General features: G+C 47.1%; 1 protein-coding gene across 2 annotated transcripts; it reads left to right on the top strand.

Annotated features, from left to right (window-relative positions):
- Positions 1-3,266: 3,266 nt before the first annotated feature.
- Positions 3,267-23,541, top strand: LOC123411500 (diacylglycerol kinase 5-like). Of its 2 annotated transcripts, none has more exons than XM_045104458.1 (13): positions 3,267-3,475; positions 4,231-4,453; positions 4,519-4,641; positions 4,733-4,861; positions 5,220-5,305; positions 5,501-5,624; positions 21,344-21,392; positions 21,649-21,731; positions 21,861-21,928; positions 22,188-22,265; positions 22,488-22,572; positions 22,658-22,774; positions 22,941-23,541. In XM_045104458.1, exons 2-13 carry the CDS (start codon positions 4,232-4,234, stop codon positions 23,283-23,285), a joined length of 1,509 nt encoding a protein of 502 aa, XP_044960393.1. In that variant the 5' UTR covers positions 3,267-3,475; position 4,231; the 3' UTR covers positions 23,286-23,541. The 2 variants fall into 2 exon arrangements, with proteins under 2 accessions (XP_044960393.1, XP_044960394.1); XM_045104459.1 differs by having other exon boundaries at positions 4,218-4,453.
- Positions 23,542-24,135: the final 594 nt, after the last annotated feature.

Raw genomic sequence — 24,135 nt, 5'->3', positions numbered from 1 at the left:
TCTCTCCAAATCAACCTTGGTTGATTGTCCATGTAAGTCCATTCAACTTACTTGTATTTGATCGGAGCATCTGATTCTGAAACACCAACCTCAAAATCATAATTCCTTTGGTATTTAAGTATTGATATTACTCAGATGATCTCTAATTCAATGCCTTGCATTCCTTCTTCCTCTGATTGGGTACCGATACTCACATCAGGTCCTTTGTGGACCGCTAGACCCATTATTGGGTTATTATCCGATATCATCCTTCACATTCAAATTTCTCGTGATATTCTTCCCCTGATACATGATGCCATTGGTAAATTGTGTCTTCTCCCTCTGATAAGTTTTATCCTATGCTTTTGTCAGCCATGCTGTGTTTTCAAGCATGTGTTAATTACTATTGAAGTTTGTGGTATATGTTCCTAAGATACCCCGATGGGTTGAACATATGCCTTCCCTAATCCATGTGAACCCGAGAGTTTTCACAAGTCTTACTCTTCTGGTGTTTGCGAGATAATCTTTCAAAGCTACAACTTCATCAAAGGAAAGGAGTTAATGGGAGGTGATGCATTGATGAAGTGGGAGCCGACCTTGAACTTTGTGTTCATGCCCATGGACCCGGTGTATGTCTTATCATGGAAGCTTCTCGTAACAATAAAATTCCCATGGTATAATTTGATCTGGTATCTATGATTTTGTCCTTTGCAATCATGGTTCCGACCATGTTGTTCTACTTTGATTTCATTCTCAGACAAGTTAAAGCGATTGTCTTCCACAGAACAATACATCAGTCTAGCCTCTATTCTGATCTACCTTCAAGTATTATCCCTGGTATCTTAGTCATAGCAATGCACCACCATTTACAAGGCTATGTCCATCTATATTGGTCGTGGTCAGCTAGAAACAAGGCACCGGACCAGTGTTGTTTGCTTAACGACCATTTCGTGTAAGAAAATTATGACATTTCCGATCAAATTGGTCATTATGGTTTAGCTTTTGGACCCCCCCGAACAACTTACGACCAATTGATCTCAAATGATCGTAGATTTACGACCATTTCTTTTAGGGTCACTACGAGAAGGTCACAAGTTGACATATTTCTTGTAGTGTAAGAAGGCATCACGGGCTTGCGGGCTTGTGCTATCGGCTCTCTTGCCACTCTCTAACATGTGCCCTTCCTCCCTTTTTGTAATTCTCCTTTAACTGTATTGTGTATTTGATAGCTAGACATGCTTTCAAGGCAACACAACAAGCGATGGGGACGTGTCTTCTCCCGTACGATTTAAAAAAAATCCTTCAGGCTTGTTAGGTAAGGTTTGTCCATGACTAAAAGCTAGCCACATAATCTTGATCGCAATCAGTGGTGGTCGAGGAATTGAACTTATCCGGGGAGAGATGAAGGCCTAATTTTTTCAATGCATGAATGCAAGTCCACTCAACCAAAACTTATAAAATTCAAATGTGAAATTAAATACCTTAAAAATTAACAAAATTAATGGTTCAAAAATTTCCCCTTGCAAACTGCATATTTTCATGTCTGCGAGCTCGATGTCATGCCGCTGCGACCACCCACTTAGGCCGTGCCTCACATTGCACCGGACAGCTAGGTTAGGACTCTTGAAATCTGGTCGAGTGGTCGTGACCAATTCCCACTTCAGCCGGACCCAGGACGAGGGCGATCGGTCTGGCATCCCAACGCTAGGGCGGCAACACAACCCCTTCAATCGAGTCCCATGTCATACGCTTCCTTGCTGGCGACCGGATCCTCACTTCACGGGTCTCAAGGCTGTCGGGTATTGGCATGGAAGGGAACAACCAAGGGTGGGCGTTAGCAAAAGATTGGACTAGGTTTTCCACTTCACTTAATTGCATGGATTTAATGGTTTGCTAATAATGTATCCGGTTATTAAAAGAGACATTTGATGGGTCATCGGTCACTGTCCGCGGACACGTCCGAATGCGCCCGTGGGAGACAAATTTACTAAATCCGGTTGTGGATGCTCTTATGAAAAAATAGCTTGTTGCAGTCATCCATCTCACGTGGAGGAGAGATACTCTATCTAATTTGGGCTGCAAACGGGCCACTTAAATGCTAGGCACGTTCAAAGAGAATTGTTTCATGTTCGTTCCTTACCTCATGTTTCTACTCTGCTCCAAATCAAATCGGCACTCCATACTGTGATGGATAAATCAGCAGGTATTTGAAGCGTATATTACAACTATCCGGGGCGGCCACCCATACCTGCCCCTACGGTGGCGCCGCCCCTGATTGCAATCCACTCCCTCCGTAAGTGTTAGAAGAAGTTCTATATCATGAATTTACGATACATAGGCAATAACTATAAATTAAGCAATGGCTACTTCACAGGGGAAGGAACTTTTGTCCACAACATGATGTGGGGATACACATAGGGTGGGTGTAGGAGACATGTAGGAGGAGGGGAATGGGTGCCACAACGTGGGATGTGACCTCGACACAAGCCTGTGCTAACCGACTATGAGCATGGGATGTAGCCCTCTACATGAGTGGCCCTCAATCCTCGCATTGTCCCATCCAGGGGAACTCCCAAAGATTAGGGTTACGCCACACTGCCCTCATACCCTCCGTGGCCCTTTCATCATGCAACCGACTACTCTGTGGTGGTGACAAGGCCTCTCCTACCTCCTCATCCCTCCATCCCCACATTTCATTCTCCTCGCTCCTTCCCCAACCAAGGCGATGTGCTTCAATGCGAATTTGGCAGCTAAGCATTTGCATGGGTCTGCCTCGACGATATTGTCGACTCACTCGTCGACTATGGTTGGTGCCTTGAGCCGGTAGGTCCCTACCCGTACATGAGTCTGTTAGCACCGTGCACCACCGACTTCGACCAGGAGGGTTGGGTCATGGCCATGTCCAACGGCCTCCACATTGGCCCTCGTGCACCCACCCCTCGCTGGTATCCCCCCCCACATATATATATATATATATATATATATATATGCATTTTTTCCCCTTGCGTGCATGTTGCGTTATACTTCCCCTGTCTCAAAATAACTGTCTCAACTTTGTACTAGCTCTAATACAAAGTTGTACTAAGCTTAAGATACTTATTTTGAGACACAGGGAGTAATTTTTATTAGATGTGCTACAGATCACTCTATATTTGGTTTGGCTTTATTTATAAACGGACAAAAGGCTATATTAGTGACCATCAAAGAAGATTATCTTTTTTACTTGCAATAAATAAGTAAATAAATTGACTGGACATATTTCTTCTATGTGTATTTTTGGAGTAAGGAACAGTGCGCATGCTGGCCCAAAACAATTGAGAAAGAGCAGGTGAATCCAGAACGGGAGCGCCTCCGATCCTCCCCTCTTCATCGCTCCGCTCCCCCAGCATACCCCTCGTCCTGCTCCCGTTCATACCTCTCCTAATCTGAGCGATCAGCCACACACCCCAGATCTCGGCCGCGCGGAGCCCGTACAGGGCGCACCTCGGGATCTCAGGTACGCAATCAAACGGCCGACGCGGTGCGCACGCGCTAAATTACTCTTATCTGGATACCATGATTCGATGATTCCCTGTTTATCGAGCACCTTGGTGATCAGGATACCATCTACTATTATATATCATGTTTTGTAAATGACTTCGCAGTGAGAAAAATATACACATGTTAGTCAGGTAAAAATATACACCTCGGTGGTGCATGCATAGTCTTCTTGAGAAAAAAATGGTTATTTATTATGTTTTTGAGTTCCGAGCGCGTTGATTACACATGTTAATCAGGTAAACCAACAAGTTGCAACCTAGTTTTGGCTTCTTTCATATACACAGATTAAGGCTGTATTTTTATTGATTTGTGAAACGATCCAACAAAAACCGACGTTATGAGCATTTCATATTTTCATTTTGAAGCACCGATTGTTATCTGCATGTTAAATGGTTTATCTTCATCTGCAATATTGTGACAAGATTATTGCATATCTTGCTGCATATTATTTATGCTTTTCCAAGAAAAAAGGTGGAATGCCCCCGTCTTATGATTTTTTAATCATTATATGATATTTAAAATTATGATCTTACATGATACTTGAAGATTAGAAAGATGGAAGACCAAAATGCTCTAGATCCCCCAAACTCATGTTTCTTATATCAATATAGATATGATGGATTGCTAATTCTTACATAATATTGAAATACATTGACATTGTAGTTTGCTGAGTTAAACTAAATCATTAAAATGTGTAGACCTATTCTGCAGGATGGAAGAGGAGATAGACACCCCTAGAGATACGTGCTCAAAGCCATGTGGGCCTTTGGAGGAGTACCGCATTCCAGATTACATCTTGAGACCAGATGCCCAACAAGTAATTGTTGATCATGCTCCACAGTGTCCTGTAATAGTGTTCATCAATTCTAAATCTGGCGGCCAACTTGGAAGTAGTTTGATCAAAACATACCGTGAACTTCTGAACGAAGCCCAGGTACTTGTTCTGTCTTTGGATTTTGAATTTGTCTTTGTTGTCAGAGCCACTGAGTTCTTTTTCAGGTTATTGATCTCTCAGAAGAGGCTCCGGATAAGGTTTTGCACCGTTTATATGTGAATGTTGAAAGGCTCAAGATTGAAGGCGACATTCTTGCCGTTCAAATTTGGAGAACCATGAGATTAATTGTAAGCGATAGCATCTTCAAGTTATATTATGTGAAGATGGTGCCTTTCTTGTCTTTCCATATCATGCTTTGATTGAATAGATTTTGGATAGGTTGCAGGTGGCGATGGTACAGCGAGTTGGCTGCTTGGGGTTGTCAGTGATCTTAAGCTTTCCCACCCACCTCCAATTGCCACCGTACCTCTGGGAACTGGAAACAACCTTCCGTTTTCATTTGGATGGGTAGGTGATCAACTAGTGCGTACAGTATGCATAAAACAAATTCCAAGTTCGCACCAAACATAAAAAAATCAAATCACGTTTCTTTATTCTCTGTCGTGAAAGGTAGCAGAAAAGAGGTGATTCAGCTAAAGTCTGTGCCAATCCATGAACTAGTACCGTGCATGACGTGAAGCCGTTATGCTTTAATGTTTTATTTGGTTTAAACTTTAAACTCCGGTACATGTAGAAGTTCTTTAACTTCTGTTGGTTTCTTGCAGCTTGCATGCCAATGCCATCGGCTGAAGATTTTAGCTCTTTCTTTCACACTTCTTCTGTATGTAAGGAAGTACTATTATTTATTCTGAACTCTACATCGCAGGGAAAGAAGAATCCTTCTACAGACCAAGAGGCTGTAAAATCATTCCTTGGGCTTGTGAAGCATGCAAAAGAGATTAAAATAGATAGGTGCCGCCTTAATATTCTCTTATTCAATTTATTTGATTCATGTAAGGCTTGCTCGAAAGATAAAAAAAAAATGGTTAACTTGTCAACATTAACAACAATATATATGCTTGAGTGCTAATTTTATCTCCTCATGCTTCATATGTGTATTTCATGCATGCACAAGGTGCTAATCTAATGCCCACTTTAATGTTTCAGCTGGCATCTAATTTTGAGGATGCGAGCTCCAAAAGATGGTCCGTGTGAACCCATTGCTCCCTTAGAGCTGCCCCATTCACTTCATGCGTTCCACCGTGTGCCAAGTGGTGACTCCCACAATGTGGTAAGCATGTATTTATGCAAGTAATGACGTCACACATTTGGGCGTGTATCAAGTAATGATGTCACACGTTGATGCACATTCTTGTGAATTAGCACACACTTATGGTCTAAAACCCAGTGAAAATAAAGTTATCTTAGCACCACTTCATGTAATTCAAGGATCGTTGCCCAGCACCAAAGGAAACATATGCGATGCCATATATGAACGAATCAACCCATGCAACACCCGAGACGACATCTCTTCACTGCAAGAGAATCTCTGAATGTAGTAGCAATATCAGCATACCAAGACACCAAATTTTACGTGGAAAACACTCAAGTAGGGGTAAAAACCATAGTACGAAGCCATCCAAATCTTCTTTATTTATTATCATATGTGAGATATAACAAGTTCTTCTCTAGGTAGCACTATAAACTGTCATACATCAAGATTTCTATATCTTGGATGAAACAACAAGATTTGTGGCTGCAAGAGCTAGGGATTGGAACAATCTCACCAAACATATGATGGAACCACAACTTGGAGAGAGACAAGGTGGTGGATCTGAACCTCAAAACTTTAGGGTGAGACCCCTTTGCTCGATGGCAAGTTTTTTCCTTCAATTTTTCTCTCCTTCCCTTTATCTCTTGATTTTCTCTTCTCTTCTCCAATGAAGGCTAACCTAAAATTTGTCACTTGTTATCGGCTGTTGGATGGAAGGCTAGACATCCACCTTCCCCCTTGTGCAAAATCAAATGTCTTTAGGTCATTAACCCTAATGGGTAGTGGGCACTTGCACAACTTTGGCGTACCTAAACGCTTGAAAGGTTCATCTCCTCACATCCCACACAAGGAGGATATGTCAACAAATCCCTGCCTCTGACTCATGAGGTGGGCCTGCCATGCCCACTATCTTGCAACATGCTTGTAACTTCTCACTTGGCGATATCCCGCTCATCATACCCGAACCATTCTTGTCGGTAAGGATCTTTCAAGTTGTAGCAACTTGAAATTCACGATATCTCAAATCCAATGACACCTCACATCAACATCCTTGGTTCAAGAGTGATAGCTTGAATTCTTGGCAAGTTGAATAGCACTTTGTGTGTCGCAAAACACAACATACTTCTCTTGCCTCATTCTTATCTCCTGCAAAAAGTTCTTTATCCACAACATTTCCTTGCATCCATCAACCAAAACTATGGTCGACGTCGAAACACATTTCTTCAATCTTGATTTCCATGACATTGCCCCCCTGCATAAGTCATCAGGTATCGTGAGGTTGGCTTCCTACAATCAATGCCACCATCATAATCTGCATTTATATATCAATGCAATACAGGATCACTACTTCCAAATCATAAACATGATTTTGAAGTTTCCTTGAGATACCTGAGAACATTTCATTGCATTCCAATTGGATTCGCCTGAATTTTTCATGAATCGATTAACAACTCCAACTGCGTAGGCAATATCAGACGTAGTGCACACCACACCATGGCATACATCAAACGGCCAAAACAAATTGGTATGGTACTAAACGTATTTCTTCTTTCTCCTTGCTTGTAGGACAATGTTTAGTAGTCAATTGGTGATAGCATGCAAACAAAGAGTTAGAAGATGTTGCATCCTTGTTGAAAATTTCAAGTACCTTCTCAATGTATTTTCCCATGTATCTTTCCCGTGGGAGCCAAAACAACTTGTTTGATCTCAGGAGATTTTCATGCCAAGCATTTGCTTAGATGGCCCCAAATCCTTCATGGCAAATGATTTACTCAATGCCTTCCTGAGGAGAGCAATCATCTTTGTACCATTCCAAACAATCAACATATCATCAAAATAAAGCAAGAGATGAATGAAATCACTGTCGACGTACCTCTTCGTAAGGACACAACGATTAGGTTGTGCTTTTATGGTAAGTTGGTAACGAAGCCCAGACATAATAGACTCAAACTTCTGGTACAACTGCCGAGGAGCTTGCTTCAAACCATGCAAGCTCTTATTCAATTTGCAAACTAAGTGCTCCTTGTGAGAAACCATGATTTGCTCTAGCTTCTCCATATATATATATATCTTCTAGGTCATCATGTAGGAATGCTTTCTTCACACCAAGTTGCTCAATTCCCAATCTATGGTGGCAGCCATGCTAAGTACAACTAGGATTGAAGACATCTTGACCATCGGAGCATCATAATCGATACCCTCTTTCTAGTTGAAACCTTTCAGAACCAATCTAGCCTTGTACCTTGGATGTGAGGTGTATTTCCCTTTGGCAAACTCACCAAATCAAAGGTGCCATTCTCATATAGGGATTTCTTATCATCCTTCAGGGCTTCCAACCATTCATTCTTATACTCATCAGGCATTGCCTTCTCATAGCATGAGGACTCACGTGCATCACTTAACACATATTTATGTGGTTGATACTTGATGGTGATGGATAAGTCTCTGTACTAGGGTCTTTGTGGGGCTGCAACACATGGTCCTTTGTGGGGCTGCAGCACATGGTCCTTGTGGCTGTTAGGATAGAATCCTTGACCGCCAAGGACCGACAGTTAAGATAGCATCTTAGACTAGCATCTTAGCAGCATCTTAGACTAGCATCTTAGCATATGCTTGGCTCGCTAGTAGCCTATAAATATGTATCCCCAACCCCTCAGGTTGGCATGGCATTGTGTGAGAAATAAACCAACGAAAATTGTCCCAACTCTTCTAATGTCATCTACAACTATCAATGCTAAGGCTGAAAGGTCTAACAAGTGGTATCAGAGCCAGGTTTCGATCTTGGGACCTATGCATTTCCTTCTCACCTCTCTCACCGGGAGCTGAGCAGCCCAAGCCGGTAGCAGCAGTTGCTCTGACTGCCCCTGGTTACCTCCCTCCCTCCGGACTGTCGAGCAGCAGCTCGTCAGAAGCAACCTCTTCTTCACGCAACAGCCCCCTGCAACAAGTCATGTCTGCAGGTCGCTCTTAGCACACGACTACCTCGAGCACGTGGTGCCGGCAGGAGGCCGAGTGCGCCGTGGCAGAGAAGCGTGAGTGAGCGGCTACAACAGCCCCTGCTGCGGCAGCAAGGGCGTCGAGGCTGGCTGCGACGGAGCTGGCAGCAGCCAGAGCGGAGGTAGAAGCAGCCAGGGCAAAGGTAGAAGCAGCAGCAGCAGCGGAGGCAGCACGTGAGGCTACGGCTGATGCCAAGGCACTCCGCAGCGGCTCCAACGGCTTCGCGCCTGCGGACGACGGCGTTGACGCGGACCGCGCCAATGTGGCGCGAGAGCGAACGATGGAGTGGCCAGCCAAGCATGCCCGCGCACATCGTGATGGCGCTCCAGGTGGAGGTGCGCACGGCGACGGCGGCTGTGACGACCAGGACCGCGGCCTCAACGAGGTCCGGACTGTGTTCAGGGATGTTGGTCCCGGTGTTGGGTGGCCTACCCTCACCAAAACCAACTATGTCGAGTGGGCCGCGATCATGAAGATCAGGCTACATGTGCGACACTTGCGGGAGGCGGTCCAGGACAGCAACGTCGACCACCAAGAGGATCGACGGGCGCTGGACGCCCTCATTGTCGCAGTCCCGCCCGAGATGCAGTTCTCGCTTTCCAACAAGCGGACTGCCAAGGAGGCTTGGGACGCCATCGTCGCGACACGCATCGGCAACGACCGTGCTCGCAAGTCCACATTGTAGGCACTTCGTAAGGAGTGGGAGAGCTTGGCCTTCAAGCCAGGTGAGGACGTTGATGACTTTGCTCTCCGTCTCAACACTCTGCTGTAGAAGATGGTGAAGTTTGGCGATGCCACCTACACCGAAGAGGCGATAGGCCGCCTCAAGGTCGTCGACACGGACGAGCCACATGCTCTCTCGGGGCCCATCACCACCGGCGGGAAGCTGCTCCTATCTCAGGAGTAGTGGGATGCCGGCCTCGGTGACAGGAAGAAGGGGGGCCTTCTTCCACGACGGGTGGCCGCAGGCGCGGCAAGCAGCGCAAGGCGCGAAGAGGCCCCTTGGGCAAGGCACAAGGACGTGCCGAAGGTGAGGCCCACGGAGGCGCCAAGGACGGCGCCGCTGGCAAGCCCAAGCCGGCACAAGACAATAGTTGCCACAACTGTGGCCGGCTTGGCCATTGGGCCAATGAGTGTCGACAGACACGACATGGCCAGGCTCACGTCGCACAGGCGGAGGAGGAGGAGATGGCTCTGTTCATGGCGCATGCAAGCATCGAGCTACCTTCAGCGACACCAGCCGCAAAGGCTCTCCTCCACCTCGACGAGCCAAAAGCGCATGCTCTTCTCGGCGATGGCTCAGGGAAGGGCAAGACTGCGGGGTGGTGCCTTGATACCGGCGCCACCCACCACATGACCGGTCGAAGGGAATTCTTCTCCGAGCTCGACTCCGACGTGCGAGGCTCCGTCAAGTTTGGGGATGCCTCTGTCGTGGAAATTAAGGGCGTCGGCTCCGTCATCTTCACCACCAAGATGGGAGAGCACCGGTTGCTCACCGGTGTCTACTACAACCCCGCGCTAAGGAACTCCATCATCAGCTTGGGACAACTGGATGAGAACGGCTCACGCGTGCTGATTGAGCATGGGGTCCTACGCATCTGGGATCGCCAGCGTCGCCTTCTTGCCAAGGTACCCAGAGGTGAAAATCGACTCTACGTCCTTGATGTGCAGGTGGCACAACCGGTCTGTCTCGCTGTCCGTCGGGACGACGAGGCGTGGCAATGGCATGAGCGGTTTGGGCACCTTCATTTCGAGGCCCTGAAGCGTCTAAGTGCCAAGGAGATGGTGCGAGGCCTGCCATGCCTCGACCATGTGGAGCAGTTCTGCGACATCTGCGTGTTGACGAAGCAGAGACGACTCCCCTTTCCCCAGCAGGCGAGTTTCTGGGCCAAGGAGAGGCTGGAGCTCGTGCACGGAGGTCTGTGCGGCCCGGTGACGCCAGCCACACCAGGAGGTCGACGCTACTTCCTGCTGCTCGTCGACGACCTCTCTCGCTACATGTGGGTGATGGTCCTCGGCAACAAGGGAGAGGCGGCAGACGCCATCAGGCGCGCGCTGGTTGCTGCGGAGGCGGAGAGCAGCCACAAACTGCGCGTGTTGCGCACTGACAACGGCGACAAATTCACGGCGGCTGAATTCGCGCCACTACTCCGCACCGTACAACCCGCAGTAGAACGGCGTCGTCGAGCGGCGCAACCAGATGGTTGTGGGGATGGCTCGGGCTCTCCTCAAGCAGAGAGGGATGCCGGCTTTTTTCTGGGGAGAGGCGGTGCTGACGGCCGTCTACATCCTCAACCGCTCGCCTACTAAGGCACTCGACGGCAGGACGCCGTACGAGGCCTGGCATGGGCGGAAGCCGGAGGTCTCCCACTTGCGGGTCTTTGGCTGCCTTGCGTTTGCCAAGGAGCTCGGCCACATCGGCAAGCTCGATGACAGGAGTACTCCGGGAGTTTTCATCGGCTACGCGAAGGGCTCAAAGGCCTACCGCATCCTCGACCCAAAGACACATCGTGTGCGCACGACGCGAGATGTCGTGTTCAACGAAGGGCGAGGGTGGAAATGGGACAAGGTGGTGGACGACGGCTCGACGTCGACGTATGACGACTTCATTGTCGAGTCCGTCCACTTCAAGGAAGCTGAGGGAGCAAGCAACTCCTCTTCGCCGAGCATGTCTACCCCAGCCCCCAAAACTCCATCGACCCCGGTGCCTGCTACGCCGATGGCACCACAACCGGCGATGCCACATACTCCAGCCCCGACAGTCACCCCTTCGGGCTCGTCTTCATCAACACCAGCTCACGCCGAGCATAGCCCGGTGAAGTTCGCTTCCCCGCTCACTCACGACGAGGAGCGCATCGACGCGTATCATGGCGGCGAACCGCTGCGGTATCGTACGATGGATAATCTACTCGGCAACCAGCCGGTGCCGGGGCTGGTACCACGCGACCTGGAGGCGCAATTACAACTCGCGTGTGAGGGCGGCGAACCTCGGTCCTTTGCAGAGGCCGAGAGAGACGCGGCATGGCACGCCGCAATGTAGTTGGAGATGGATGCGGTCGAGCAGAACCGCACCTGGGAGCTCACTGACCTCCCTCGTGGTCATCGCGCAATCACCCTTAAGTGGGTGTTCAAGCTGAAGAGGGATCGAGCCGGCGCCATCATCAAGCACAAGGCTTGCTTGGTGACCTGAGGCTTCTTGTAGCAGGAAGGAGTCGACTTCGACGACGCTTTCGCTCCCATGGCACGGATGGAGTCCGTGCGACTTCTCCTTGCGCTAGCTGCCCAGGAGGGCTGGCGTGTCCATCACATGGATGTCAAGTCGACATTCCTCAACGGCGACTTGAAGGAGGAAGTCTACGTGCATCAGCCGTCGGGATTTGCGATCCCCGGCCAGGAGGGCAAGGTACTCCGCCTGCGTAAGGCTCTCTATGGCCTACGGCAGGCACCTAGGGCGTGGAACGTCAAGCTGGACTCCACGCTAAAGAAGATGGGCTTCGAGCAAAGCCCGCATGAGGCGGCCGTCTACCAACGAGGCAGTGGAGGAAATGCCCTGCTGGTGGGCGTCTATGTTGACGGCTTGGTGATCACCAGCATCAAGGATGCAGAGGTGGTGGCGTTCAAGGAAGAAATGAAGGCCACCTTCCAGATGAGTGAACTGGGGCTCCTCTCCTTCTATCTAGGGATCGAGGTGCACCAGGATCACTCCGGGATCGCGCTTCGACAGTCCGCCTACGCCAAGCGCATCGTTCAGCTAGCTGGGCTCACCGACTGCCACCCAGCCCTCACTCCGATGGAGGAGAGGCTGAAACTGAGCCGCGACAACACAACGGAGGAAGTGGACGCTACACAGTACCAGCGCCTTGTGGGGAGCCTTCGCTACCTCGCCCACACACGGCCGGACTTGGCGTTCTCCGTCGGCTACGTTAGTCGGTTCATGGAGCGATCGACGACGGAGCACCACCAGGCAGTGAAGAGGATCATCCGCTACGTGGCGGGTACCCTCGACCACGGTCTCCACTACCCTAGGTGTCCGGGGGCGGCACACTTCGTCGGGTACAGCGACAACGACCACGCCGGCGACATCGACACCAGCAAGAGCACGAGCGGGATCCTCTTCTTCCTCGACAAGTGTCTCATGAGCTGGCAGTCGGTCAAACAGCAGGTGGTGGCCCTGTCCAGCTGCGAGGCCGAGTACATAGCGGCCTCCACCGCCTGCACTCAGGCACTCTGGCTCGCTCGACTGCTTGGTGATCTCCTCGTCCGAGACACCAGAACGGTGCAGCTCCTGGTGGACAACAAGTCCGCCCTGGCCTTGGCAAAGAACCCTGTTTTCCACAAACGCAACAAGCACATCCGACTGAGGTATCACTTCATCTGAAGCTGTTTGGATGAAGGGAGCATCGAGGCGAGCTACATCAACACCACGGACCAGCTCGCAGACCTGCTTACCAAGCCTCTTGGGAGGATCAAGTTCCTCGAACTCTGCTCCAGGATCGGGATGATTTGACTCTCCCACAAGACGACGTACAAGACTTAGGGGGAGAATGATGGATAAGTCTCTGTACTAGGGTCTTTGTGGGGCTGCAGCACATGGTCCTTGTTGTTAGAGTTATAATACAAGTCATGTATCCTTCTGTAATTATGCCAATATATAAGGAGTTTCCTGCATATAGTCCACCACCTGTACATGTATATATACCGGCCTATGGCCTCATGGGAATACAAGTTGCTTTCCTAACATGGTATTAGAGCCTAGGTCTTTTTTGCACGCGCAACTCGTGCCTTTTCCGATCTAGCTTTCCCACCGCTGGTACCGGCCTCGTCCCGCACGTGGAGGTGCTCCAGCCGCCGCGTCTCTCCACTCTCCCGACGCGCGCCAGCAGGACCGATCTGCAGGGCCGTCCCGCGCCTGCCAGATCCGCTCCTCCACGCGTCACCAACCGCCCGGACCGCTTCAGTCACCGCCGCCCTCCGTCGCTCTGCCGCGCGTCGCCCCGCGTCGCCCGGACCGCCTCAGGTGCCGCCGCTTTTCCTCGCTCCACCGCGCGTCGCGCCGCGTCGCCCGGACTGCTTCCGTCGCCGCCGCCCGTCCTCGCTCTGTCGCGCGTCGCCAGGACCGCGACCCTGGCCTGACCTGATCTATTCGCCGCGGTCTCCACTACCGACGGGGCCCCCACTGAGGCTTCCCGCACTGAGCAACCACCTTCTACACAGTCAGGTACATCCCCATGGGTTCTGGACTCTGGAGCTTCCTTTCATATGACTTCTAATTCTTCCACTCTGTCCTCTCTTCGTTCGCTTGATTCTCCTGTTCATGTCCTCACCGCTGATGGTACTCCCCTTCCTGTCGTTAGTAGAGGCACTCTTACCACTCCTTCTTATTCTGTTCCTGATGTTGCTCATGTTCCTCGAATTACCATGAATTTGTTTTCCGCTGCTCAACTTGCTGATTCTGGTTGTCGTGTCATCCTTGATCTTGACGCTTGTTCTGTCCAGGACCGTCGCACGCACACTCTGGTTGGGGCTGGCCCTCGCCGCCGTGATTCTGAGGGTCTTTGGGAGGTGGACTGGCTTCATGTTCCTTCCTCTGCCCATTCTCTCGCCAGTTCTTCCGCTTTGGTCGCCTCGGCTACTGGTTCTTTCCAGCAATGGCATCATCGACTTGGTCATCTGTGTGGTTCTCGTTTGTCGTCGTTAGTTCGTCGAGGTCTTCTGGGGTCTGTCTCAGGAGATGCCTCCTTAGAGTGTCAGGGTTGTCGTCTTGGCAAGCAGATTCAGTTACCATATCCACATAGTGAGTCAGTGTCTAAGCGTCCTTTTGATTTAGTCCATTCCGATGTATGGGGTCCGGCTCCCTTCGATTCGAAAGGGGGTCATAAATACTATATTATTTTCATAGATGACTTCTCTCGTTACACATGGCTTTATTTCATGACTTCTCGTAGTGAGGTGTTGTCCATTTATAAGCGTTTTGCTGCCATGGTTCATACTCAGTTCTCTTCTCCCATTCGTGTGTTTCGTGCTGACTCCGCTGGCGAGTATATCTCTAAGATGCTGCGTGGTGTTCTTGCTGAGCAAGGGACTCTCTCTCAATTCTCTTGTCCTGGTGCTCATGCTCAGAATGGCGTGGCTGAGCGCAAGCATCGTCATCTTCTTGAGACGGCTCGTGCATTAATGATTGCTGCCTCTCTCCCGCCGCATTTTTGGGCTGAGGCCGTCTCCACCTCCACCTATCTCATCAATTTCCAGCCTTCCGCTGCTCTACAGGGTGGTGTTCCTTTCGAGTGTCTTTTTGATCGGTCTCCCGATTATTCGACGCTTCGCTTGTTTGGTTGTGTTTGCTATGTTCTTCTTGCCCCCCGCGAACGCACCAAACTGACCGCTCAGTCTGTTGAGTGTGTCTTCTTAGGCTATAGTGATGAGCATAAGGGCTATCGTTGTTGGGATCCTATCGGTCGTCGGATACGTATCTCTCGGGATGTGACTTTTGATGAGTCTCGTCCCTTCTACCCACGCTCATCTTCCTCGACTTTTTCAGTAGCGGATCTCTCTTTTCTCACTTTTCCTGACACGCCTATCACACTCGTTGAGCCTTTGCCTACTCATTCTGCTCCCTCTGCTTCTCCACCTCCAGTCGATTTGTCGCCACCATCTTCCACAGTCTCCTCGTCTAGCATGTCACCGGATTCTACACCTTCCTCTCCGGTGACTTCTTCGTCGCCACTCTCCGATTCTACTTTAGCGATTCCTCCTTCCATTGTTCCATCTTTTCCTCAGTGTTACACTCGTCGTTCACGTTCTGTGGATGCTTCTCTGGATGTGCCGTCATCCTCGTCTCAGCCTACTTATGGCTTGCGTTCTCGTCCTCGTCCGCCTGTTGATCGCTTAGGCTTTTCCACCGCTGGAGCTGCTGTTCTTGAGCCAACTACTTATCATCAGGCTGTTGTTCATCCTGAATGGCAGTTTGCGATGGCTGAGGAGATTGCTGCTCTTGAACGCACAGGTACGTGGGATCTAGTCTCCCTTCCTCCTGGAGTCCGTCCCATCACTTGTAAGTGGGTCTACAAGGTAAAGACTCGCTTCGATGGTTCTCTCGAGCGTCACAAAGCTCGTCTTGTGGCTCGTGGTTTTCAGCAGGAGCATGGTCGTGATTATGACGAGACTTTTGCTCCTGTGGCTCATATGACCACTGTTCGTACACTTCTTGCCGTGGCCTCTACACGCCACTGGTCTATCTCTCAGCTTGATGTTAAGAATGCTTTTCTTAATGGTGAGCTGCGTGAGGAGGTGTACATGCAGCCTCCACCTGGGTATTCTGTTCCTGATGGCATGGTATGCCGTCTTCGTCGCTCTCTCTATGGCCTTAAGCAAGCCCCCCGAGCCTGGTTTGAGCGGTTTGCCTCTGTGGTGACTGCCGCTGGTTTTTCACCAAGTGTTCATGATCCAGCATTATTTATTCACCTTTCTCCTCGTGGTCGGACTCTTCTTCTTCTTTATGTTGATGACATGGTCATCACTGGGGATGACCCTGAGTATATTGCCTTTGTCAAGGTTCGTCTTAGTGAGCAGTTCCTTATGTCTGATCTTGGACCTCTTCGCTACTTTCTTGGGATTGAAGTCTCTTCTACCTCTGATGGCTTTTTTATATCCCAGGAAAAGTATATCCAGGATCTTCTTGCTCGTGCTGCTCTTACTGATGAGCGCATTGTTGAGACTCCTATGGAGCTCAATGTTCACCTTTCTGCTACTGATGGTGATCCCCTGCCTGACCCGACGCGCTATCGTCATCTTGTTGGCAGTCTTGTTTATCTAGCTGTCACTCGTCCGGATATTTCTTATCCGGTTCATATTCTGAGTCAGTTTGTCTCTACTCCCACATCGGTTCACTATAGTCATCTCCTCCGTGTTCTCCGATATCTTCGGGGCACAATCTCTCATCGTTTATTCTTTCCTCGCTCCAGTTCTTTACAGCTTCAGGCCTATTCGGATGCTACGTGGGCTAGTGATCCTTCAGGTTGCCGTTCACTTTCTGCTTACTGTGTTTTTCTTGGTGGTTCTCTCATTGCCTGGAAGACAAAGAAACAGATTGCAGTTTCCCGTTCGAGTGCAGAGGCTGAGTTTCGAGCGATGGCTCTTTTGACGGCAGAGGTGACTTGGTTACGGTGGTTACTTCAGGATTTTGGTGTTTCTGTCACTACACCGACTCTGCTCTTATCTGACAGTACAGGTGCTATTAGCATTGCGCGCGATCCTGTGAAGCATGAGCTCACCAAGCATATTGGTGTTGATGCTTTCTATGTGCGCGCTGCTGTGCAGGATCAGGTTGTTGCTCTTCAGTATGTGCCTTCCGAGTTACAGTTGGCGGATTTCCTGACGAAGGCCCAGACTAGAGCACAACATGGCTTTTATCTCTCCAAACTCAGTGTTGTTCATCCACCATGAGTTTGAGGGGGGGTGTTAGAGTTATAATACAAGTCATGTATCCTTCTGTAATTATCCCAATATATAAGGGGTTTCCTGCATATAGTCCACCACCTGTACATGTATATATACCGGCCTATGGCCTCATGGGAATACAAGTTGCTTTCCTAACACTTGTGACTGTTAGGATAGAATCCTTGACCATCAGGGACTGGCAGTTAGGATAGCATCTTAGACTAGCATCTTAGCAGCATCTTAGACTAGCATCTTAGCATATGTTTGGCTGGCTAGCAGCCTATAAATATGTATCCCCAACCACTCAGGTTGGCATGGCATTGTGTGAGAAATAAACCAACGAAAATTTTCCCAACTCTCCTAGTGTCATCTACAACTATCAATGCGCAGGCTGAAAGGTCTAACAGATGGAAGGTAATATACATCTTCTACTTTGCTGCTGCATCGGTGGTGAATCAGGTGGACCATCATTGGCATCATCATTATAAGGTTGCTCAACACCTCGACATGTAAGCCCTTAGTCAATTGCATCTCCATTGCCTTCAGTGTGAACATCTCCCCATGATTGTCATGCAACGGGGGGGGGGGGGGGGGGCTGGATACATGTCAATCTGAGGTGTGATGCTCTTCGGCTTCTCTGGTTTCCCAATAATTTCAATTGTTTCATCTTTGACAAAGACCACATCTGGCTTCTCACAATCGTCCTATTGGTTGGATCACACAATCTATGGTCAAAGTATTCATTTGGTCGGCTAAGTTAGATGCATTGCTTTGTCTTGCTATCAACCTTCGATCTCTCGTCCATTGGGACATGCAGTGCAACCAAAAACCTTCAAGTTCTTGTATGACGCCTCTTTCCCTGACCAAACTCTCCTAGTAATATCATGTGCAATAGGAAGCGAGGGATATAGATTAACTATACACATCATTCATTAATGCTTCAAGCCGAATTGATTAGGTAAATTAGCATGAGAGAGTATTATTGTGACTATCTCTTTGGGTGTCTGTTCATTCTCTCTGCAAGTTCATTGAGCTAAGGTGTCTTTGGTGAACTCGTCTATAGTGTGCCACACTTTCTGCAATACCTCTCAAAAGGTCCTTCATATTCACCATCATTGTCTTATATCACACTCTTACACTCTTCTTTCAACCTTCACATGGAACACCTTGAAGGCTTTGAGCACATGATACTTGTTTCTCATCACATATGCAAAAACTTTGCTGGAATGGCCATCAATGAAAGTCACAAACTATAATGATCCGTTGATGGATTTTTTAGTCATAGAGAAGTCATTAGTGTGCATAATATCAAGATCATTCTGTGCATGGTATGGCAAGAATGTATGAAATGTAACCCTTGTTGAGGCACGTAGAATGCTACGCTAGCACAGAATAAAAATTTCTACCATGCAACCAAGATCATACTGTGTAGTGGAAGTAGAGTTGGTGATGCGTGTGGCTGATCAACCTAGTCACCTCCTTGCGGATCCCTCAAACAACTGCTTGCGGTTCCCACGAACGGTTCGTCCAAGCACCGCAGCATGATGCCTCCAAGGTGTCCACACGTACGTGGAGTAGCATCGGGTGGCGACTGCTAGGTCCGGTCGCGCGGCATAGGGGCGTGGCGGTAGCGGCGGTTCTGGTGGGAGAAAAAAAGATCAACCCTAAAAGGTGGGCCTCACTCCCCTTTATATAGACCCCGATGTGGGCTTAACACTTGAGGCCTACTAGGAGTCCACACCCAATTTCCACCGAGATCCAATCCGAATGGGCCCTGCCCCTTAAGTGTGCGACCCTATAGGTTCACCTACACATGGACACCACCCAAGTCAACAGTTGGTAGCGGCTCCTAGCAGAACGTGCCAACTGCCCTGTGTGCGTAAAGTTGTTTCACGAACCCCGATAATATGTCATATGCAACATTCCTTTTGCCTCACGGTATATGTTCTCGAGTTCAAGGCGAGTACTTTTCACCCTTGTGGTAGGCTGGTAGCTCGACCTCTCATCTTGAAACCGTGATTTAGATTCCTGAACTGGGTTAACACTTAACCCAGGTTGTATGACCATGCTTTATGAATTTGATCACTAGAGAGGCCCCGAAGAATATCTCTACGTATCGAAGGAGCAAACCCCATCTTGGTCAACCATGTCTCGCGACACGTCTCATGACTCACCCGAAAGCTACCTTTATAACTACTCAGTTACGGAGTAGCATTTGGTAGACCCTAAGTGAGTCGATCCTCATCCCGAGAACATGCGAGGACCTCGTCTAGGACATGGCATGTACATCGTACTTGAGACTAATAGATGACAATATCTCATTGCGCCTCACGATGGGTCTGTCTGCTCGGTGATCTCCATCCCCGAGTCCATGCTATCGGGTTAGCATCTCTATGCCCATGATTTTTGAAACATAGTCATCAACCGAATCGTATACTAGTCAAAGGATATGTGTCCGCATAACCTTACCGACTAGGGACCATTCAAAAAATCATCATAAAATATATAGTCTCACAAAAAAGTCACATATTGATACATATCAATGATGTCATTCAAGAACAATACAAATAACTCATGAATACATAAGGAAATAATCATCATCAGATTGCCTTTAGGGCATATCACCAACAACCCTATGATATCATCAAACTTGACCACAAATAACAGATTATACTTTATATCTAGAACATGCCTCACATCATCGAGCACCAACCTGCAACCTGTGTTGATGAATGGTAGACGAACTACTATTTCTCATCCTCACTTGGCTAGTAATGCCACTAGTGCAGGATTTGAATTACTCTTTGTGTGATGTAATGTGAAAGGATGCACTTGAATTCACAACTCAACTCATTGCATCATCACAAACAACATTATAAAATTCTTCATCTTCAGTAACTAAATAGTCCTTATCTTGTGCAATCATGGTTGAGTTGTTCTTAGCTTTTTTTCTCAGTTTTGTTTGCATGTTTACCCTCTTCAAGCTCTCTTTTGTATTTCCTGCAACCACTCTTGTATCCTCTATTACCCCAATGAAAGGAAGTAAACTCTTTTCTCTATCTTGACTTTGATCTCCCTTGGATTAACCTATGCCTTGCTGAAATCGTGCATTAGTGCATTCATGGTTCTCATTCTTTCCATGGGTTTTAACAACATACACATCAACAGAAGAGGCGTCATTCTCGCCCTTTTCCTTCTTTTTGTATTCTTCGTTCAACATACTATTCTTCACCATTTCCAATGCTAGCTTACCATCCGGAGCTGAATTGTGAGTGACATAATAATGGTGTTCCAACTATCAGGCATGAAACTCAGCAACAATAATGCTTGCGCGTCATCCTCGAGGCATTCGAAGACTTTCAAGTGCTCAATCACACTGTTTTCATCTCGGTACTCGATCTTTGCAAGTATTTTAACTACTGAGGCCTTCATGGATTCTTCCTCTCATACATAGATTCCAACTTCTGCCACATCTCATACCTGTTTGTTTGATTTACAATATGGTGGAATATATTGCGACTGATGTACAAACGAATCATATATACCGCTTTCCGGTTCAGCACTCTCCATTATTCTTCCACTCTCCATTATTGACTGATGTACAAACAAGCAAGAAACTGGGACAAGCAAACCTCCTGGGCAACCTTGCTCTGATAGCACTCTGTTGTGAATTAGCATACTTATGGTTTAAAACTGCAATAGCAATATCAACACACCGAGACACCAGATTTTTACACCGAAAACCCCAAGTTGGAGTAAAAATCACAAGCCGCCGCTGATCTTGGATGACAATAAGATTTGTGTCTGCAAGATCTAAGGACTAGAACAATGTAACCAATTTGGTGGAACGACAGCTTAATGGATAGAAACATTTGGGGATGAGATCCCTTTGCTCGATGGCAAGCTTCTTTCTTCAATCTTCCTCTCCTTCCTTTTATCTCTTGGTTTTCTCTTCTCTTCTCCAATGGAGGCTAACCTGAAATTTGTTGCTTGTGTTGGTGGCTGCTGGATGGGAGGCTACACATCCCGCTTTCCCCTTGTGCAAAGTCTAAAAATGTCCTTAGGTCATAACACTAATTGGTAGTGGGTCCTTGCACAACGTTGGGCTAACTAGAGTCTTCAATTGGTCATCTCCTCACATCTCGCATAAGGAGGATATCCCAACACGCGTGTCGAGAATAATATATCTTTATGCAAGTATTTCTTATATTATGTTTCTCGATAGATATGTTACATCAAAGCAAGACAACTGGTTACCGAATCTAATTCAAAGGTTCCATTGTTGTTTTTCCTTGTTTCTCCAGGAAGGTTACCACACATTCCGCGGAGGATTTTGGAATTACTTTAGTATGGGTAAGGGTTTCTCTATGTATCTACCAAATTTATTGCCAACATGAACCACATACCGTACACTTTCTACCTGTTTAATAACTGTTTGTGAATGAACTTTATGTATGGACCCTACACTGTTTAACTGTTTAATTCCATAGCAGATTATCAGTTTTCATACTAAAAGCATCCCAAGTTCCTTACGTGAACCCTCAAGCATATATTGCCGTGAAAAATTTCGGTGGTCAGACATGATGATCATGTTTTTTGCATGTTGCAGGGATGGATGCAGAAGTGTCTTACGCATTTCATTCTGAAAGGAAGAGAAATCCAGAGAAATTCAAAAATCAGCTGACAAATCAGGTATCTTTTTATATATTCTTCAGGAGATGATCTCCTTCCTACCCCGTGTTGTCGATTAGACAAATGACCAGCTAGTGCTTTTCAAGTTATGCCGAGCCTTGTAAATTGTGAATGCAATCGTCTCTACAGGGCACATATGCCAAGCTTGGACTTAAACAAGGATGGTTTTGCGCTTCTCTAAGTCATCCATCTTCAAGGTAGTTTGTTCATTGGATCCAACCCCTAATTTTATAATTAAAAATAGACCACAGAACTCCAAGAGCACTGCCAATAAAGTGGAAGGGGAGGGAGTGTACTTTACAAGTCAAATTTCAAGTCTAGTCTATTTATTTGTAGTTCAGATCAAGTCTTCAGCTTATTTCTTGACAACTTTAGGTTACAAAAGGTATACATTGCATATTTGTGAAGTTGGTATCTTCATCTCCTTTCTTGATAAGGTGGAACGCTTTGTTCCAGGAATATTCCTCACTTTGCAAAGGTGAAGGTCATGAAAAAGCCTGGTGGCCAATGGGAAGAACTACAAATTCATCACAGGTAAACTTTGATGTCATTCAGTTCAGTACAACGCATTTTATTCTATTCTTGATACTGTAATTAAAGCCTGCATGCTTGCAAGTATCATGGAATTTTTTGGCCACTCTGTTCTTCTGTTCTGTCTTGCAACCTACTCTTTGTGGTCTACTATCATGACACCATTTCTGTAACATTCTTGGGTAGTAGATGGAGTAGTAATCTATGCAACTTTACCTCTTACAGCATTCGATCAATCGTCTGTGTGAACCTACCTAGTTTTTCTGGAGGTTTGGATCCATGGGGCGAACCCGGCACAAGGAGAATAAATGTGAGTTCCCATGCGCCATGCCCCTTCAATTTATGTTTGAGCTGCATGTTGATATGATTCACATGTTTTCCATGGAAATGTGCAGACGGAGTTCACGCTGCCTTACGTCGATGATGGCCTTATTGAGGTTGTCGGGTTCCGCGATGCTTGGCACGGGCTGGTTCTGTTGGCTCCTAATGGGCACGGCCATCGCCTTGCACAGGTATGAAGTGTTTTTTCTTTTCTTTTCCTCCTGTCCTTTTGGCATCTCAGAACTGAATATTGGACAAGATTGCTTGCTGCAGTGCATTAATGTGTTTTGCAACTTCCTCCATCAAAACTCTCTTCTTCCCACCTTGCAATCTCATGCTGACATCTTGCAAAACCAGACCCACAGGATCCGTTTCGAGTTCCACAAAGGCGTGGTGGACCACACGTTCATGAGGGTCGATGGGGAACCGTGGAAGCAGCCCCTCCCAAAGGACGATGACACTATTGTCATTGAGATCTCACACCAAGGACAGGTGACCATGCTAGCCAACGAGCCCTGCAAGTCAAAGAGCTTCAGTGACCCATTGTTGTCACACGGCCAAGATAGCCACCACAACGACCACAGTGACGAACACAAGAACGACGTGGATGACGAGGATGAGTGGGAGGATGGCAGGAGGAAGTTTGGCGCCGCAGATACCTTCAAGCTTCCTGATGAGATTGACATTGCTCATCTCAGCTGAGCTGCATATACATTCTTATGACAAAGACCATATCTTGTCGGTTCACAATATTTGTCCAGAAAAGTGATATCACTAAATGCAAATAACTAGAGTTTAGTGAACCAAGCGCAAATCAGCTATTTTTATTTATCAATGCAACTTTGTATAGATTCAGACTCTTGATAGAAACGTGCAAACTTATTCCTTACAGAATTGTACTCTGTTTTCTATAGGTCAGTTGCTTCTTTATAAATTTAGAGAGCAGATGTTGGAGCGAGGTTTTTTGGCTCTTGGGCTCCATGGAGCCCATAATTTTCAAAAATTCAAAAATATTTTTAAGTTTAGTATTTTTGAAAATAAATACACAAGCACTTGTAGATGTATAATACAAGTGAAGGCTAGCAAATATATTAAGAAACATTCAACCAAAAAACAAAAATCATCATTAGTGAACATTAAACATAACTAACATTGAATAATGCAACATAAGTAAGATGTGATTTCATAGCATAATTATTGATTTTATGTGCATGCATAGCGAATCACAAATCTTAACACCAATATTTTTACTAGAACATAATTACTTATCAACATAACTCACATATCACTATCTTCATATCACAAAACTATTGTAAAGAATCAAGCTTAATATCGAATGATCTTCATGAAAGTTTTTATTATATCTTTCATGGACATTCATCATCTTGGGACTATTTTTTATTTAAAGCAAATTGCCAATGCAAATAACAATCTCTCAAACAAATATAAGTGAAGGACGAGAGCATAAGTTTCTTTAAAATTTTCAACTCTCAAAATTATATAAGTGAAGCAAGAGAGGATTTCTTAAAAATTTCAGCAACTCTCAAAATAA

The sequence above is a fragment of the Hordeum vulgare genome, chromosome 7H (assembly GCF_904849725.1).
Source record: "Hordeum vulgare subsp. vulgare chromosome 7H, MorexV3_pseudomolecules_assembly, whole genome shotgun sequence".
NCBI classification, from domain to species: Eukaryota; Viridiplantae; Streptophyta; class Magnoliopsida; order Poales; family Poaceae; genus Hordeum; species Hordeum vulgare.
Note: the sequence above shows the minus strand (reverse complement) of the source record. Positions and strands in the feature narration are given on the sequence as shown.

Bases quoted from the DNA above. Each gene is read 5' to 3' on its own strand.
- LOC123411500 (XM_045104458.1), top strand. From the start codon at position 4,232: ATGGAAGAGGAGATAGACACCCCTAGAGATACGTGCTCAAAGCCATGT. The intron at 4,642-4,732 runs GTAAGCGATAGC...GATTTTGGATAG, and splicing joins GGAGAACCATGAGATTAATT to GTTGCAGGTGGCGATGGTAC. The intron at 22,266-22,487 runs GTAAACTTTGAT...TACCTCTTACAG, and splicing joins GAACTACAAATTCATCACAG to CATTCGATCAATCGTCTGTG.